This window comes from Salvelinus sp. IW2-2015, linkage group LG16, assembly GCF_002910315.2.
Source record: "Salvelinus sp. IW2-2015 linkage group LG16, ASM291031v2, whole genome shotgun sequence".
Lineage (NCBI taxonomy): Eukaryota > Metazoa > Chordata > Actinopteri > Salmoniformes > Salmonidae > Salvelinus > Salvelinus sp. IW2-2015.
In genome coordinates, this window is record NC_036856.1 from 5,814,597 (window position 1) to 5,831,939 (window position 17,343).

Consider the following 17,343-nt stretch of genomic DNA (forward strand, 5'->3'; position numbering starts at 1 on the left):
CTGGATGTCGGCAAAATGCAGACAAAAAATAAGAAAGAAAATAAGTTATAAGCATAAATAGGGATATGAAGAGAGTCTCTAAGAGTCCGTCCCAAATGGCACCCTATTCCCTATTTAGTGCACTACCCACAGGGCTCTGGTCAAACGTAGAGTACAATAGAGGGTGCCATTTGGGACGAAACCAGTCTCTTCCTCTAGGTCCCAGACAGGTAGGAGAGCGAAGACAATCTACAGCATTAAGGCGGGAGAAAAGGCAGAAGAAGCCCATCGTGGGAAATGGCATGTCCTTATCACATTGTGGCATCTTTCCCCTACAATATTAACCATCCCAACAGCGGCCTCTCATTTCAAATCTAATTGAAGTCTGTCTAAATAACCCAAAGCGTACCGGGTAATCACAGCACTGGCACGGAGCCTCCAAACTTTATTAACATCCCAGGCCATGTCTCAAATGGTACCCCATTCCCTACGTAGTGCACCATATAGGGAACGGGGTACCATTTGGGACGCAACCCATGTGTTGGGCTGGGTTTCTCAGTCAGTTCCTAGTCCCAGTTCAACCATGCTGGTGGATTAACCTGGACAGGGAACCACCGTCACCCCACGTCCCAGTAATACTCCACTTCCTCCCGGCATATGGTCTACTAGTATGTCTGGGATATGATTAGTGTATTACAGTGAGGACTAAATGAGAGGCACTGACACCTGTATAGTTCAAAGTTTCAAAGTTACTATATGTTAAGTGTGTGTGTGTGTGTGTGTGTGTGTGTGTGTGTGTGTGTGTGTGTGTGTGTGTGTGTGTGTGCGTGCGTGCGTGCGTGCGTGCGTGCGTGCGTGCGTGCGTAAGAGAGAGAAGATATTTGTGCATCTGCCTGAATTAATACCATTTTCAATATTCCATCTTTAAGTATGTTATGTGTCTGAAGTCTTGCCATTGGACTCTCATCGAGTAAAACTGGTCGAAGTCAAAAACAGTATCCATATTGCGAGACTGCAAGCAATGCGAGATTGTTTTATTTATTTCATGAATTCAAATGCAATCTTCACTGTAAGAAGCGAAAAAAAACTGGGCAGCACGTTAATTTAAACATGCTCTCTTGGAGCAGAATGTTGTTTTAGTTTTTCCTCMGAGACCTGTAACCCGTTTTGATTGAATAGGGCCTGTTGTCTTTACACAGCCTCATCGGTTGGATTGACGCTTTGGCACGGACAACGTTGTAGCCTTGGTGTGGTGTCAAACAAGTTGTCAAAGTGAACCCTGTTCTTAAATTGGAGAGAACAACAAAGGAATCCAAAACCTTTGCCCCAAACACATGTTGACAGGCGGACAAAACTGAGATGAATGCCTCATAACTGCACATTACCGTAAAGCAGGCAAGCAACGTACAGAATTAAAACATAGGCTATTTTTCTTATTCTATTGCGCAATCAATCATTACGTTTCTAATTTCCCTAAATATTATGAGAGGATATAGACACATCTCTATCTTGAAAAACGCTTAACACACAGCACTCTTCTGAACGTACAAGTCAAAAGTAGCAAGGTACAGTAACACAATTTGTCTTTCTTCGGTTTATGATGGATGACAGCCCACATCGTTCACGAGCATTGCGAAAGAAGCAAAGTGTTTTTTCTCTAAACAAACTTAATTCAGTGCTTGCTCATGTGCGGTTATTAGTCCAGGCAGGGGAAAGCTTGGGAGTGTCATTTAATATTGCAGCAGGGCTGGATTGGATTACCCAGGACTAGAGAATAACTAATTCTTCCAGAACGCTGGGCRTTTATTAACGAGCAGTAATAAAATATATAAACTGCACTATTAGACTTTATAATGTCTTTCATAGTCCTCTGGGGCCGAGCCAGCCAATCGCGTCGTCCGCTCAGTGGGCACTGCCCCATGGCAGCTTCCTGGCACAGACGCACAGCGAACAACAGAGAGGATAAAACTGAGCCTTTTGGCTGATTCCTCCCCTTCGCTAATGAAGGCATAAAACAGCTCTGCAAGCATCATGTTTGCCCGTTCTSTTTTTGACCACTCAGATGAAGCCAATGGCTGATTGGCTTGGTGATTAGTCGGTGACATYCCCAGCCTTGTAAAAGCTAGGGCCGTTGGTTTCAGACACTATCCACAAGAGACTGTGTACTGTTATTGTACTGTACATTGGAAGGGAGAGCGAGTTGCTGTTGCAATAGGTTTGGCCTCAAAAGCTACATTTGCTCATACCAGTAACTACAGGTAAGTACCAGCTTAGATATAAGGCATATTCTGGAGCACAAGAGCAGCACCGGGTGATTACTTAGCCACATCTTCAATAGAAGAGAACGAAGCTGACCCACCGACTCAGCGCAGTACTTTTTATCAGCCTGGCCCCGGGGAGGGAGGAGGTCAAGGGTCAAGTGAAACAAGGCCCTGATGACCGGTATCTCCGTCAGCCTTTGGACCCATCCATCTTCCGCGGGCCTCTGCTAAGCACAGCCTATCGAACTGCCGCAGAGCCAGCAGATTTTTTCCCCCCCCTCTTTGATGAAACAAGGCAGAGGTGAGCCAAGAACAGCAAGTGCCACAGCCGACATGTAAATCAAAAAAAAACCTGGGCGCTAAAGTCATACACGGGAAGGGTCCGGGAGACGCAGTCGCTGTCGTCTGAAAATGCATGAGTAATACAGGCTCTATGGACGCGTGGTTAGCTAGAGGCATGTAATGCCTCCCCTGGCACAGAGAGAGAAAGAGAGAGGAGATGTAGAGAGAGAGAGAGAGAGAGAGAGAGAGAGAGAGAGAGAGAGAGAGAGAGAGAGAATCATCTCAGCTAAGAGTCAGTGAAAGAGTTCAGGCAAAACAATCAGATCCATTTCACATAAAGGAGGAATTTAATCCGCCATATCAAGAGCCGAAAAAAGGAGGAACGTGTGGGTGAAACTTTATGAGTGATTCTCAAGGCAAAGTTCATGCTAAAAATACATTTCATGATGACATATCTGAGCCAATGCTGTTTTTCTTCGATTAAACCAAGGTCCAACGCACAATTCCTCTGGTGTTCCAAAGATATTTCGACACTCATTCAAACCAGATCAGATTTTTGCAGAATGACTGTTGGGGCTACATTGGCAGAGTGCTCTGGCTCTGGAAKGTCAGGATGCCTTTGGTTAGTGTGACATGCCAGTCATACCACACTAATATAATAACTTTGAGGAGAGGATTCACCAAAAGACAATACATTCTGTACTAGTTTACTCACAGAACAGTGAAACAAGTGAAAACCTCATTGGTGAGAGAACTGCTGTTATTTGAAAAAGAAACATGCAGTACAAAGTGTTTCACTACATCTTCAGCACAAACCATATAAAAAATGTTTCAAGTCATATCTGATGGTGTGAGTTGGTGTGTGTGTGTGTGTGTTTGTCCGTGTGTGTGCCCGGTGTGTGCGTGTGTGTGCTCGCTCACATACGTGTGTTTGTGCGCGCACATTCTTGCGTAGGTGTGTTTCCCGATGGTTGTGTCACAGTTGCTTTTTCAGAGGACACTCAAGAGGAAATGCTCTGTCACTACATAACCTCACACCAATAAACATCTCAGGGTCTTTAAAACAACCTCAGCAAAGCTGACGCAACACCCGTTACCTAGTTCCATCTCCGATCAGCTCTTATTTCCACAAACGTCATGAGTATTCCTGGGACACCTTTGTGTGACTGAAGAGATTCAACCCACTCTACTGCCAGAATCAGGGTGTTCTCCCTCTCTTTCTTTCTCTCTCTCTCTCTCTGTCTTCTTTCTCTCTCTCTCTCTCTGTCGGTCTGTGTCTCTCTCGTACGCTCTCTCCCTCTAGTATCTCTTCCCTCTCTCTCTGTGTCTCTCCCTCTATTATCTCTTCCCTCTCTCTCTGTGTGTGTCTCTCTCTATTATCTCTTCCCTCTCTCTCTCTGTGTGTCTCTTCTTCTAGCTCTTCCCTCTCTCTTTATTTCTCTTCCCTCTTCTCTATTATCTCTTCTCCTCTCTCTCTGTGTCTCTCTCTCTCTGTATCTCTTCTCCCTCTCTCTCTATTTCTCTTCCGTCTCTCTTTCTGTGTTCTCTCTCTCTCCTCTGTTCTCTTCCCTCTTCTCTCTATTACTCTCTTCCCTTCTCTTTATTATCTCTTTCCCTCGCTCTCTATTATCTCTTCCCTCTTCTCTATTATCTCTTCCCTCTCTCTCTATTATCTCTTCCCTCTTGTGTCTTCTTCTCTCTATCTCTTTCCTCTCTCTTCTTCTGTGTCCTCTCTCTATTATCTCTCTCTCCTCTCTCTCTCTCTTGTCTCTCTCTCTCTTTTTCTTCCTCTCTCTCTACTCTTCCTCTCTCTCTCTTCTCTCTCTTTCTCTCCTCTTCTTCTCTCTCTCTATTATCCTCCCTCTCTCTCTTGTGTCTTCTCTCTCATATCTCTCCCTCTCTCATCTCTCCCTCTCTCTCTGTGTTCTCTCTCTCTCTTATCTTCCCTCTCTCTCTCTCTTATCTCTTCCTCTCTCCTATTTCTCTTCCCATCTCTCTCTCTCTCTCTCCTTCTCTATATCTCTCCCTCCTCTTTTCTCTTCCCTCTCTCTTCTCTCCTCTGTTCTCTCTCTCTCTCTCTCTCTCTCCTCTAGTGTGTCTCTCTCTCCTATCTCTGATGACTAAGGAAGTGCTTCATTCCATCAGTGAACATTCCCTCCTCTCCTTTTCTCAGGTCTGACTTCAGATTTTTACTGGAATACCGCAACAGAGCCATCATCAACCCTGGCGTTATGAATCAATGGAACATACTGCAAACATTACACACCTCCGTCCCAACGTCCGCGAAGCACCATCACATTTACCCACGCCTCATGGCTGTCATGTGACTCACACACTGTGAGAGACGTGGGCTGGCGCTGGACTCCTGGCAAAAAGGAGTCAGTGGTTTTGTGTGTGGTGGGGGATAGTGTGTGTGTTGCGTGCATAACAACACTTGGGTTGCGTTCCGACTGGCACCTTACAGTACACTTCTTTTGACCAAAGCACCTATTACAATCCCTATATAGTGCAAACATTTGAAGAAGTGCACTATATAGGAATAGGGTGCCATTTGAGAAACAACCTTGGTGTTGTGTTATGCAAGCATCTTACATTGGAGTCCAGCACAGAGAACAGAGATGAAATAGATGGTAAAGAACAGCAGCACTGTTCTATGTACAGTAGCAACTAAAAGCATGGGGAATAATGTTTGACTGTTTCCCATAAACACTCAGATTATCACTCTCAATCAGGAGCCAAAACACAAGTAACTAAGTCAGTTATGGGGAATTCTACATGGTGCCAATGCCACTTCATGAGAGTTGTGGTGTGAATCAACTGTGTGGTGTGTGTGTTGTGTGTGTGTGTGTGTGTGTGTGTGGTGTGTGTGTGGTGTGGTGTGTGTGTGTTGTGTGTTTGGTGTGTGTGTGTGGTGTGTGTGGTGTGTGTGTGTGTGTTGGTCATAGCTGCCTCACAGACTCATTCCAAAGTCGATTCTCATCTTTTCACGAGCTGAATAAACAGACAGACCGGTCTCTATCTGAGAAAGCGTAGGATTCCAGCACTCCGCTCTAATAAAACATTTTCCTCAAATAAGCTCATAACTGCATCACATGGCACCCTATTCCTATATATGCACTACCTTTTTGACCAGGGCCCATGAGGCTCTAGTCAGAATTAGGAACCAGTGTTAGGCGAATGAGAAAAATCTAGAGTTTTTTAGATGAGTTCCAAGGCTTACAAAACCGATCTTTGAGGACAAGCATTGCGTATGAGTGACGCCATCTGACTTGAGACAATGCCGTATGTCATGTACAATCTTCCCAGCGTGATAGTTCCCGTTCGTTCTGATTGTGTTGTGATTGTGACTTCGTGTTGAAAATTCTCACTGCGGATGTTCTTTCCACCCTTACTCGACCTCGACACCGTATACTTCCCTATTCACATCCATCATTTTTTTTGCCCGGTACCGGGTTACCTTCAGACCAGTCCATTGACACTTTTGGGGGACTTAGAGGAAAACGGAGAACACCGTGTTTGTGAGAGTCTCAGCTATTATATTGTAGCCAAAACCATTCAGATGCTGCAGACAGAAGTGGGGGGGGGGGGTCGCAGAGCAAAACGGAAACCTTTCGGATGATACAGACATTTTTGTGAGAAGACCGATTTTCGGGATGTCTCCTGGTCTGACAAACACCACTCTAGTTCTGCCACCTTCCACCGCAGACGCGGAAGGCTGATATCAGTGGATGTGGTGGCTTGAGACGCAGCCCATAAAAAAAACAAGATATCCCTACCTTTAAAAAAAAAGATTTTGATGGGGATTTTTTTATTATTATGCCGATTAGATTTCCGCTCGGACATCGACTCTAAATGCCTGAGAGCCAAATTGAACCGAACTGTCACATAATGGGGATTTAGTCAGAGACACTGAGATGTGATTGGTGTGTTGAATTCCTGATGTGTTCCATATGGAATGATCCATATGGGCTCTGGAGGGGAGACCCAGAGTGAGAGACAGTGAGATAGAGCTGAACGGGTTTGAATCAATAGTGACTCCTTCCTCCGCACTAGCAGAATGGACCGGCCCAGCAGCCAAAGATAATAACAAATATGGCTTAGACTAAAGGCCTTATTTCATCAAAACCGCTAAGTGGGATTGGGGATATTCAAAGAAAAGTGTGTTGTTATGCCATAAGAAATGTTTGAAGTGAAATGAGATAGATATATTATCTTCTTTTTGTGCAGCACAATCTTTATTCGAATCCCCAAACTCCAGTTACRGGTTTTGTTTCAATAGCTAGGTCCCTTAAGTCCAACCCTAGTTGTTGTAAACCTTTAGAAAAAGAATTGTAATCAAAAATGATGATGATGTTAAATGTTCAAATTGAAACAGATATTATAGTCGCAGGGAGTAAAAAGATTTGCATGAGATCTGTATACTTTGTTGGTCTATGGAATCCTGGTGTATTGTCTACAGAACCTTCTATGGGAATTTCAGGGAGGCAGGCCAGGTATTGCTTCAGGTATGGTAGTGTACTCAGTCAGTGGCAATACCKTTAACAAAGGAAACAGCAGTTAATCTGCAGTGTAGCCTACCTTGGGGCTACTGCACTATACATATCAGTGCCCACCAGCAAATACAATATTATCTAGCATAGACAAATGGCCTCCTCATGATCATGTTTTTTAAGCTTGTATTTTTTATTTAATTTGATACCTTATTAAAGTTTCTCCTGGCTTGGCCAATGTTGCCGGAGATTCTATGGCTCTGTCCCAAATCTCAGCCTACTCGCTAAATAGTGCACTACTACTGAAAATCACTCCGCTCTCAGTAGCTATTACGCACTGGCTACTATGGCAAATGATGCTCGATTAACTGAGCAAATGTACTCCAGCTAGCAGCCTAGTGCTAACTGGTTTCAATGGCCATACGTTTGCCAGCTTGTTGATGAAGTTGTACGGCACCAAAGTTAAGGGGATTGTTCTCAGAATTTTGCATTTATCTGACTCTGACAGCTGGCACTGTCCCTCGCTACTTTGTAACATTTGGCCAACGCAATAACGTCGCAGAGAAGAAAGAGTCGGCTGTGCTGTAGAACTCAGCGCACTAATCACGGCAGAACAGATATCATGAAAACGAATTTGTGCATTAGCTAGAACTTCACTACAAGTTAGCTAGCTAGCTAGAGGGAGTATTCAGCATTAAGTGTATGAACTGGCGTTGTTAGCAAGAATCAGGGATATGGTCAGATTTGCCAAATGGAGGGCGAGGGAGAGCTTTGTACACGTCTCTGTGTGTGGAGTAAAGGTGGTCTAGAGTTTTTCTCTCTGGTTGTACATGTAACATGCTGGTAGAAATGAGGTAAAATGGATTTAAGTTTCCCTGCATTAAAGTCCCCGGCCACTAGGAGTGCCACCTCTGGATGAGCATTTTCTAGTTTGCTTATGGCCTTATACAGCTTGTTGAGTYKGGTCTTAGTGCCAGCATCGGTTTGTGGAGGTAAATAGACAGCTACGAAAAAATATAGATGAAAACTCTCTTGGTAAATAGTGTGGTCTACAGCTTATCATGATATACTCTACCTCAGGCGAGCAAAACCTAGAGACTTCCTTAATATTAGATTTTGTGCACCAGCTGTTATTGTCAAATAGACACAGACCGCCACTCCTTGTATTACCGGAGGCAGCTGTTCTATCTTGCTGATTCACCGAAAACCCAGCCAGCTGTATGCTATCTATGTCATCGTTCAGCCACGACTCTGTGAAACATAAGATATCACAGTTATTAATGTTCAGTTGGTAGGATAGTCTTGATCGGAACTCATCCAGTTTATTATCCAATGATTGCACGTTGGCTAATAGGACGGATGGTAGAGGCGGATTTCACACTCGCCGTCAGGATCCTTACAAGGCACCCCGACCTACGTCCCCTATATCTCTGTCTCTTCTTCTTCTTGCGAATGACGGGGATTTGGGCCTTGTCRGGTGTCTGAAGTAAATCCTTCACATCCGACTCTTTCTTATATCTCTCAGACATAGGACAAACACTTCAAAACATTCTTACATTTGATTTATTTTTGACTATCTGTTTMTCCATGTATGAATCTGTTATTCAACGTGTTTCTATGGGCTAATAACATTAAGGCCAAATTCAATGTTTCATCAAATCATTTGTAAATATTTTTTGGGGGGATACCTACAGGGGTCCTAAAATTCTAAATCAAATAGCTAAATGATCCATGGCATGATCATCTTAAAACAATTAAGGCTTCGACACGAGATTAAGGCATGGACATTTTTMATGGTTTCACGTGGTTCGCATTGTTGTCTCTACAACTCTTCTGATGAAGCCTTTTGCCTGGAAAGAAATTGGCCATATTCTTCTATCATTACATGTAAAGTTTCCTTTCTTGTATAAAAGACATACAATATTACTAAAGGCAGGGCCGAAAAGTTCACTTTCTCTGAATAAATGTTTGATAAATGTATGCTCTTTACTCTAAAACCATTGTCTCAACTCCGCACAGAGAGAAGTTCCTCATCTGTTGAGTCCAGGCTATCTATGGCATAAATCTAAAATAATGGTCCAACATTCCACGTGAGACCCTATAGTCTCATCCAGAGACAGGCGAATGATTAGGCTGAAATGAAGCATGATACTAAAGCCTGATGAGCCCTATAGATCATTTACATGTACTGTCTATAGATTCAGTACTGTAAAACACACCACAACGTGAGCATAGGGATTAGGGCTGAGGCACTACCCTAGGAAAGAGGCTGAACTGTGTTAAGACAAAAAAAATACGTGAAACTATTCCACAAAACTTTACCCCAAACAAAGAACTCAATCGCTGTTATTACTTCGGAACATATTTTTGTCTGCTATAAAAAATACCTTCGGACAGCTGAAGCAAGAAAAAAAAATGTATATGCATGTTTACCTTTCATAAATATTTCTAAATCCACAACACTGAATAATCATCTGAATGTCTTTCAAGAAAATGAAAAAAGGACTATAAATTATCTCCTGAATATTCATCCACACAGACCATAACTTCCTCCACAGCATATCTTGCATTCCCACATTCACAACAACAAATCCAGTACAAAAGCATCGTAAAAAAAAAAATGTAATGATTCATGTTGGTCTGGGACGATGGTGAGGGCACAACGGTGCTCAGCTCAGAGGAGTCAGTCCTCATAAATGCTGAGACACATTCAGAYACATATGGTTTGTGTTTGGCCAGGAAGAACAATAATCAAATCCTTTGAGCCTCTTTTTGTTAAAGGATGAATGCTAATATAAAAGTGGGTTTTGTATCATCATAATTTAGGATGAGGGAGTAATTACATCTGCCCTCTCTCTGCTGCACAACAACAACATAATATAATATCTTCTCAACAGGATGTAAAGTAGACCAGGCTTTCCCCCCCCCCACATAATCCGGGTCGGTATACAATGGTGTCTGTCTATATACAATTATGGGCACCCTTGATAAAGACGAGCAAAAAGTAATACTAATAATAAGCCGTATTGTATGAAATGTTTTGTGACAATTATAATATATTATACTAATACAATTGCTCAGATAAAGATTTTGTTCGACCATTCCTCCATACAGAATCTTTCCACATCCTTGATATCCTTTGTCTGCGCTTATGGACTGCCCTCTTCAAATCAAACCACAGGTTTTCAATGGGGTTCAAGTCCYGAGACTGAGATTATCATTGCAAAATATTGATTTTGTGGTCAATWAAAAAAAAAAAAAGTGGATTTTGATGTGTGCTTGGGGTTATTGTCTRGCTAGAAGATCCACTTGCGGCCAATTTTTAGCCTCTTGGCAGAGGCTACCAGGTCTTTGGCTAGGACACCCTGGTACTGGATAAAGTTCATGATGCCATTGACCTTAACAAGGGCCCCAGGACCAGGGAAAGCAAAATAGCCCCATAACATCAAAGATCCACCACCATATTAAAATAGAATACTGTATGCATTGGTTGAAGCTCAATGTTAAATTCCAATCTCCCTACTGTCATATCTATGCCAATATGACACCAATGTCGATGAAAATTAGCAAATCAACTTGATTGGAGGTACACAACACACTCCCAGCCTCTCGTCATGAGCCATCTGGCCATTACCAAGAACCACATACCGAATTGGGTCATTGGCATTAGGAAAAAAAATACAATTTCTTGCCCTGACCTAGCTGAATATCTAGGCATCAGTAAGGACGAGACTACAGCATCCATAAAGTGACCATTAGACTTGCCACCTTTCGGACTGAATATGTTTGTAGGGGAAACTGTTTTGATTAAATGTATCATTTATCGCTCTCACATGCTCATTTCTGTCCTAAAAGAACCAATGATGTGCTACCTTTTTTGTAGCATTTCTGACAATGCTAACATCTTTTCAGCTGAATCTCAGAGTTCTAAAATCAGGCCAAAGCACTTGGGTTGCACAGAAATAGCGCTAGTAGCTAGCTAACACCAGTTGGATGAGAGGCAAACTACAAGCAAAGGAAGCTAGCTATTTCACATGGTTGAAGTTATCTGTGTAAACTGTTGGCCTTGAAACTTGCGTGTAATCAGAACACAACCACATAAGCACAAACAAGATAGCGAATGTCCTTAGCCGCTATTGCCAATTAGCTAACCAACTAACATTAGCCAGTAACATTAGCTAGTTAGCTAAAAGCCAACAAGACTGTAACATTAGCTGRATGGACAGATTGCGATGCACCGGGACAACTCAATGTTGAAAATATCTCCCACATTCTTCCAAAAAGCACAGCTAGCTAGCTAGCTAAGTAAAGTTCATAGTCAACACCAAACTTTGGGAAATTGCCACACTGCTAATGTATAATACATGTAATGGGCATTGCTCATCTAACGTTAACATTAGCTAACGTTACTCCAAACACTAAGTAACCTGGCTTGAATCCTAAGCAACCTGCATACACATTGTTTGAAGTACAATAGATCAACATTGCTACTGTAGTGCTGGAAAACCTTGGTAGAGCATGGGTGGAGMAGGCATTGTGGTGCTCATGTGAATTTCCTTTATTTTTCGGCCTCTGACTAATGCCTACTTCTCACTTAAAACATCGTTATTAGTGTTTTATTTTACAGTAGGTATGGGATTATATTCTGCTTATGCCTCCTTATTTCAACACCAAAGAGTTCTATTTTCATGTCATCCAACAAATGTAAAAACCTGGATTTTGCTAAACGGCACTGGCACTTGGATTGAAACTGGTGCTATAGTCAGATGATATGAAAATAGAGCTCTTTAGCCACATACACCACTGGTGATTTTGGTGTTGAAATAAGGATGCATAAGCAGAATTTTTTTAKATTTAAATTCAGCATACAATATTAGATATAGCTCAGTATTTGTATTACTTATTTTATACAGTCTTTTTTGCTCATCTTTATCAAAGGCGCCAATCATTTTGGACCTGACTGTATATATCTGACCGTTATTTCAAGACACGGGTATGAAAGGGTCTGAAGACTAGTCACTGCACTCACGGCCTGTGCAGGATTCACAGTCAAAAATAATTTATGATTGAAAAAATGGGAATATCAAACAAAACAACAGAAATTTTTCAGTTCAACAAATTCTATAAAATCTATATTTCTGAATGATGAAAAGGATAAAAATATAATTCTATCTTCAAAGCATGACAGAAAGAAACTACAAATAATACTGTATGGTTGACGTAGATTTGAAGCAGACGGTATGTGTGTGTAACTAACGGCAGAGTATCAAACCCAGACCATCTGCACAACTCACCATCGACATGTTAGCCCACTGAGCGAACGTTTTAGGGGTTAGACATAGGCGCTAACACAAGTATTTAAGTCACAGACAAGATATTTGCCGCATAATACCTCTACATCATGAAGCACTACCTGCATTCATCCCAGTTCACAATATCCAATAATTAAAGGGGGAATTTTTTTTTAAACAATTTAATGTTCGTTAATAAACCTGAGTGAGGAGGTTACAAATTAGATTATAGAAAAGCCTTGAGGAATGTTTATTAATCTCAATGATGCTTAAATTCAAACTATTTTTAGGTAATTCACCAAACAAATGGCATTTCATCTTAAAATATCTACTATTACATTTACGCTTAAAATGAATTTCTTAAAATAAACTTGTGCTAATAGGCTACATAAATAATGTTCTATTCAATTTGTCTATTGAAGTTAGTTTGTACCTATCCAATTACAGTATGTTATCTGTAACAGCTCAATAAAATGGTATCCGCTCATATACTCCAGAGATGTCCGCATCTGTCCACCTCAATCTGTCCTCATACAGAACGTGTTCAATGAAGCACTTTCCCTAAAGTGAGTGCAGTCACATCTGTTGATGATCCACAGAGGAGAAGTCAAAGTGCTCCATTCTCTGGCTGTCCCTTCACATGTATCCCTTTAATATCTTCACGGGGCTGCGCTGTGTTGCTGAGATGACTTTGATTGTGGTGCTCTTTATGAAATTGGCAAGACTATACATCAGTGACCTCTGCACTTAATTAATGAGGTTGTTATCAACAGTAGAATCCACAACTGCAAACACAGATCTGTCAACTAAATATACAGTAGGGCCCCACCGCTTTATCAAAGAGCAGTGCACTTATAAAGACTCCATATGTAGCCAACTAGAAACTCTGGCACAATTTCAGAGTAACCAGATGGATGGGCTGGAAGGAATGACAATAAGGGCTGGAAGGAATGACAATAAGGGCTGGAAGGAATGACAATAAGGGCTGGAAGGAATGACAATAAGGGCTGGAAGGAATGACAATAAGGGCTTGGAAGGAATGACAATAAGGGCTGGAAGGAATGACAAAAGGGCTGGAAGGAAATGACAATAAGGGCTGGAAGGAATGACAATAGGGCTGGAAGAATGACAATAAGGGCTGGAAGGAATGACAATAAGGGCTGGAAGGAATGACAATAAGGCTGGAAGGAATGACAATAAGGCTGGAAGGAATGACAATAAGGGCTGGAAGGATGACAATAAGGGCTGAAGGAATGACAATAAGGGCTGAAGGAATGACAATAAGGGCTGGAAGGAATGACAATAAGGGCTGGAAGGATGACAATAAGGCTGGAAGGAATGACAATAAGGCCGGAAGGAATGACAATAAGGGCTGGAAGGAATGACAAAAGGGCCGGAAGGAATTGACAAACAATAGGATATTATTTGATACACTTATAAAATAGAATCCCTGTTTAGCATAAAAAGTGCAAATTAGAAGCTATAAATGTTAGTGATTGTGTTAATATTTCCCCAATATTGGCATGATACAATTTAGACAGCATGTTTCACCGCCCAACAAAACTGTTGCTTTAAACAACTAACGTTAGATTTTACTGATAAAATACATTATGCGATACAGATGAGCGCGTTGAATCAAAGGTTTAGCTTTACCTTGTTCGGGGGAGAGAGAGAAGCATGCGCGGGGAGATTTGGCTGTCAGAAGGCCTTTATCTTGAGGTCCATAGCGCTCTTCTGGCGCGGCATGCCGCTTTGGACTCGGACATTGCATATGACTCTGGGCTCCAAAACCGTCGTTCCCGATGCGTCTGGCGCAGATGTCCGATTTACTGCTGTACATGGAGAGAGTCAGTCCCGTGAAGTCTGAAAACGATGGGGTTTGGCAGTGACTGACCATTCCGAAGAGTGCTGAGGATTTCTGCATCGGAATTTCGTTGTTCCCAGTGTGTATTTTCTGTGTTCACATTTACCTGTGTTCGGGACAGAAAAGCACATATCTCCTTTAAAAGATTTGAAGACACATCAAACCATCTCCTAAACGTTTGGCATTGTTTTCCGAATTGGAAAATAACATGGAATCTTTGGGGATGATAAATGCAAGAATATACACTGACAAGAAGTGAATGATCTTCATTCTCTTGACGACACCTACCTTAACCGACTAATGAACCGACAAAAGGGGAGAATATGTATAGCCTATGGTCGGACTCGGTCAACATCAACATCGTCGGCCAAATGCGAAGAAAAGCACGTCTTAACCAACAGCATCCTTTCTGCTTCCATAAACTTGTAACACTTTTCTAAAGTATCAATTCTCAGCATCCAAAACATGCGTCTTCCCTTTGACTGACATCTGATGCATCCACTGAGTCGGCAGTATTCGAGTCATTGCGTTTCTGCACCAATGAAGGCACTGTCAGTTGGCCAATGGGAGGTTATGAAGATATTGATCGAGGAGAGTCGTTTTACGGGAGAGAAATTGATGTGCTATTGACGAAACAGCAGATCATGGACAGGTGCCAAGTAAATTATGAGCAAATATCACTACAACCATATGGCTTTAGGTTACTTAGGACTACAGGCACTTGTAGAGTACTGCAAACTTCAGTTAGAAATCGATTAGGAATAAGGGAACATTTATTTTATAAGACAAAGACAAATAAGGGAACATGTTGGGGGGGGATTTCATTGAAATGTATGGTAGCTCTGGTTCACATTGTGATTTGTTTAATTATTTTTATTAAGAAACTATAAAAAGGAAATAGAACAAGTGTCGATGATTTCATAATGATTAATTAAAAGACAGTGCACACGCACCAACACGCGCGCGCGCACACGCGCACACACACACACACACACACACACACACACACACACACACACACAGAGACAATATAATAAATAATCTAATTTGTGACAACATAGATGTTCGATTTATTTCCAAATGAAGCACATTATTGAAGTATTCAATGTATTTTATTTGAGCTTGTAAGCCTAACCTTACAGTTGTTATAGTTGTATTTTTATTTCCGTTAAATTGTTTGTGTAGGTCAGGGAATTGAAAAGCCTATATGCTTATTTTTCATAAATTACAGTGTATATCGTATGTTGTTAAGGCATGCACCTATGCATCTGGCTCTTATTAGGTCAGTTTAAAAGTAAGAATTATCATGTGTCGCAAAAATAGACTGGAATTATAAGGCCTATGTGAACTAAGCCTGTTCGAGAAAATTATAGGCCTATAGACGTCCATCCATATTAACATGAATCACCTAAACAAATTATGCATTTGATTAGTAAAATAAATCAATTTAACAATATAGGCCTATGCCTATGAATTGTATAAGCATGATAGCACATGCTGTGAGGTTGAGGGTCTAGGATTGACATTTAAAAGAAAATAATAATAATAATAATGTGAAATATATTATTATAATTGTATTATATTATTATATATTTCTCTTAAATAAAATATAGGATGTGAATAGCCATTCGAGCATTTTCGTAATTTAGATAATTATTTAGAAATAGTGGTAGGCCTTGTGGTTTACAACACGTCAACGATATTAGATATAGGGTCATTCCATTTGATTTCAATCACTTTTTGACCGCACCCCTTTTGATTTCAATAAAACTTTCTATATATATTTGCCCATGGTAGAAGTGGTCAGAAAGTAACTTAGGGGACCTGAATGCCAAAACATTCAGGAGAATGAGGTGCTCAAAGTTGACTCATTTTGCATACTCCACCCTACCATGAGAKATAATATTAATCAAATGAATTTTTCAATCAATCAAATGTATTTATAAAGCCCTTTTTACATCAGCAGATGTCACAAAGTGCTATACAAAAAAACAGCCTAAAACCCCAAACAGCAAGCAATTCAGATGTAGAAGCACGGGTGCAGATGTAATATGTGTGTGTCTTCATCTCTGGATAGGATAAACATTGGAGTTTGACATAATTTAAAAGCTTACAAACAGGGTTGTCAAACTATTTTATAAAAATGTATCTAAAAATGTCTGAACTCTGTTTTTATTATTCATTTTAGCATATGTTGTAGCTTAGACCCTATTTTACATCATCTGAGATGTCTGTGTTGTGCCCGCCATTGGTTGAGACACAGCATGCTCTTGAATACGGGGTGGGTGCACCATGCGTGCCAAGGTTTTGGCTGATAAATGTACTAAAATGGAATAAAATAACATTTTCAACTTTCAAATGGTAGCACAAAGATGGTTGCAGGTCCATACATCAGAGAATGTGGACTTGAATGGGAATATCAGTTGTTTTAAATTATACTGTCGGTCTTCAATGGGAAACCTATTGGAATCATAGAAATATAGATAATAGAATAGAACTTCCTATTTATATGGACATTCAGGTGGGTTGACCGGTGGCCATCTTTTGTGGTAGTAATTTAAAGTTTCATTTCTCGCATTCCTGATGGCAATTTCCCTTGTCACAACTGTGTTCACTGTAATGCTATGATCACAGGTTGGAGGTGGAATAACTTGTAACACAAATATGTTGTACATCTCCTTAAGTGTTGTTGTAACTTTCATTATGTGGGTAAGACCAAACGTGAACTTAAGACAAGGGTTTGTATGCATGATGCCTCCATTCGTAACCACAATGAAAAATCACCTGTTGCCAGCATTTCAATTGCAATAATCACGAACTGTGTGCCTTACATTATTTGGGCATTGATTAGTGAAGGCGTCACGTAGGGTATAGGAGATAGGGATAAATTACTTCTCCAAAGAGCGACACATTGGATAGATCGCTTGGGCACCCTTGCCCCAGCAGGTCTCAAAAAATAATGTTCCTTTTCTTCTTTTTTTTGTAGAAGGCTATAAATATGTAGGCTGAGTATACGCTCCCAACATTTAGGCTGATATCATAATGTATCTTTATTGTGTGTTTTGTGTATACACTGAGTATACAAAACATTAAGAACACCTGCTATTTCCATGACATAGACTGACCAGGTGAATCCAGGTTAAAGCTATGATCTCTTATTGATGTCACTTGTTGAT

General features: G+C 41.0%; 1 protein-coding gene across 1 annotated transcript in view; it reads right to left on the minus strand.

Annotated features, from left to right (window-relative positions):
- The window catches only part of LOC111975543 (zinc finger protein GLIS1-like), a 130,071-nt gene extending 115,144 nt beyond the window's left edge, over positions 1-14,927 (minus strand). The window contains 2 exon segments of the mRNA XM_024003876.2: positions 13,957-14,273; positions 14,456-14,927. Coding sequence (XP_023859644.1) covers positions 13,957-14,227 — 271 coding nt within the window. The 5' untranslated portion in view covers positions 14,228-14,273; positions 14,456-14,927.
- Positions 14,928-17,343: the final 2,416 nt, after the last annotated feature.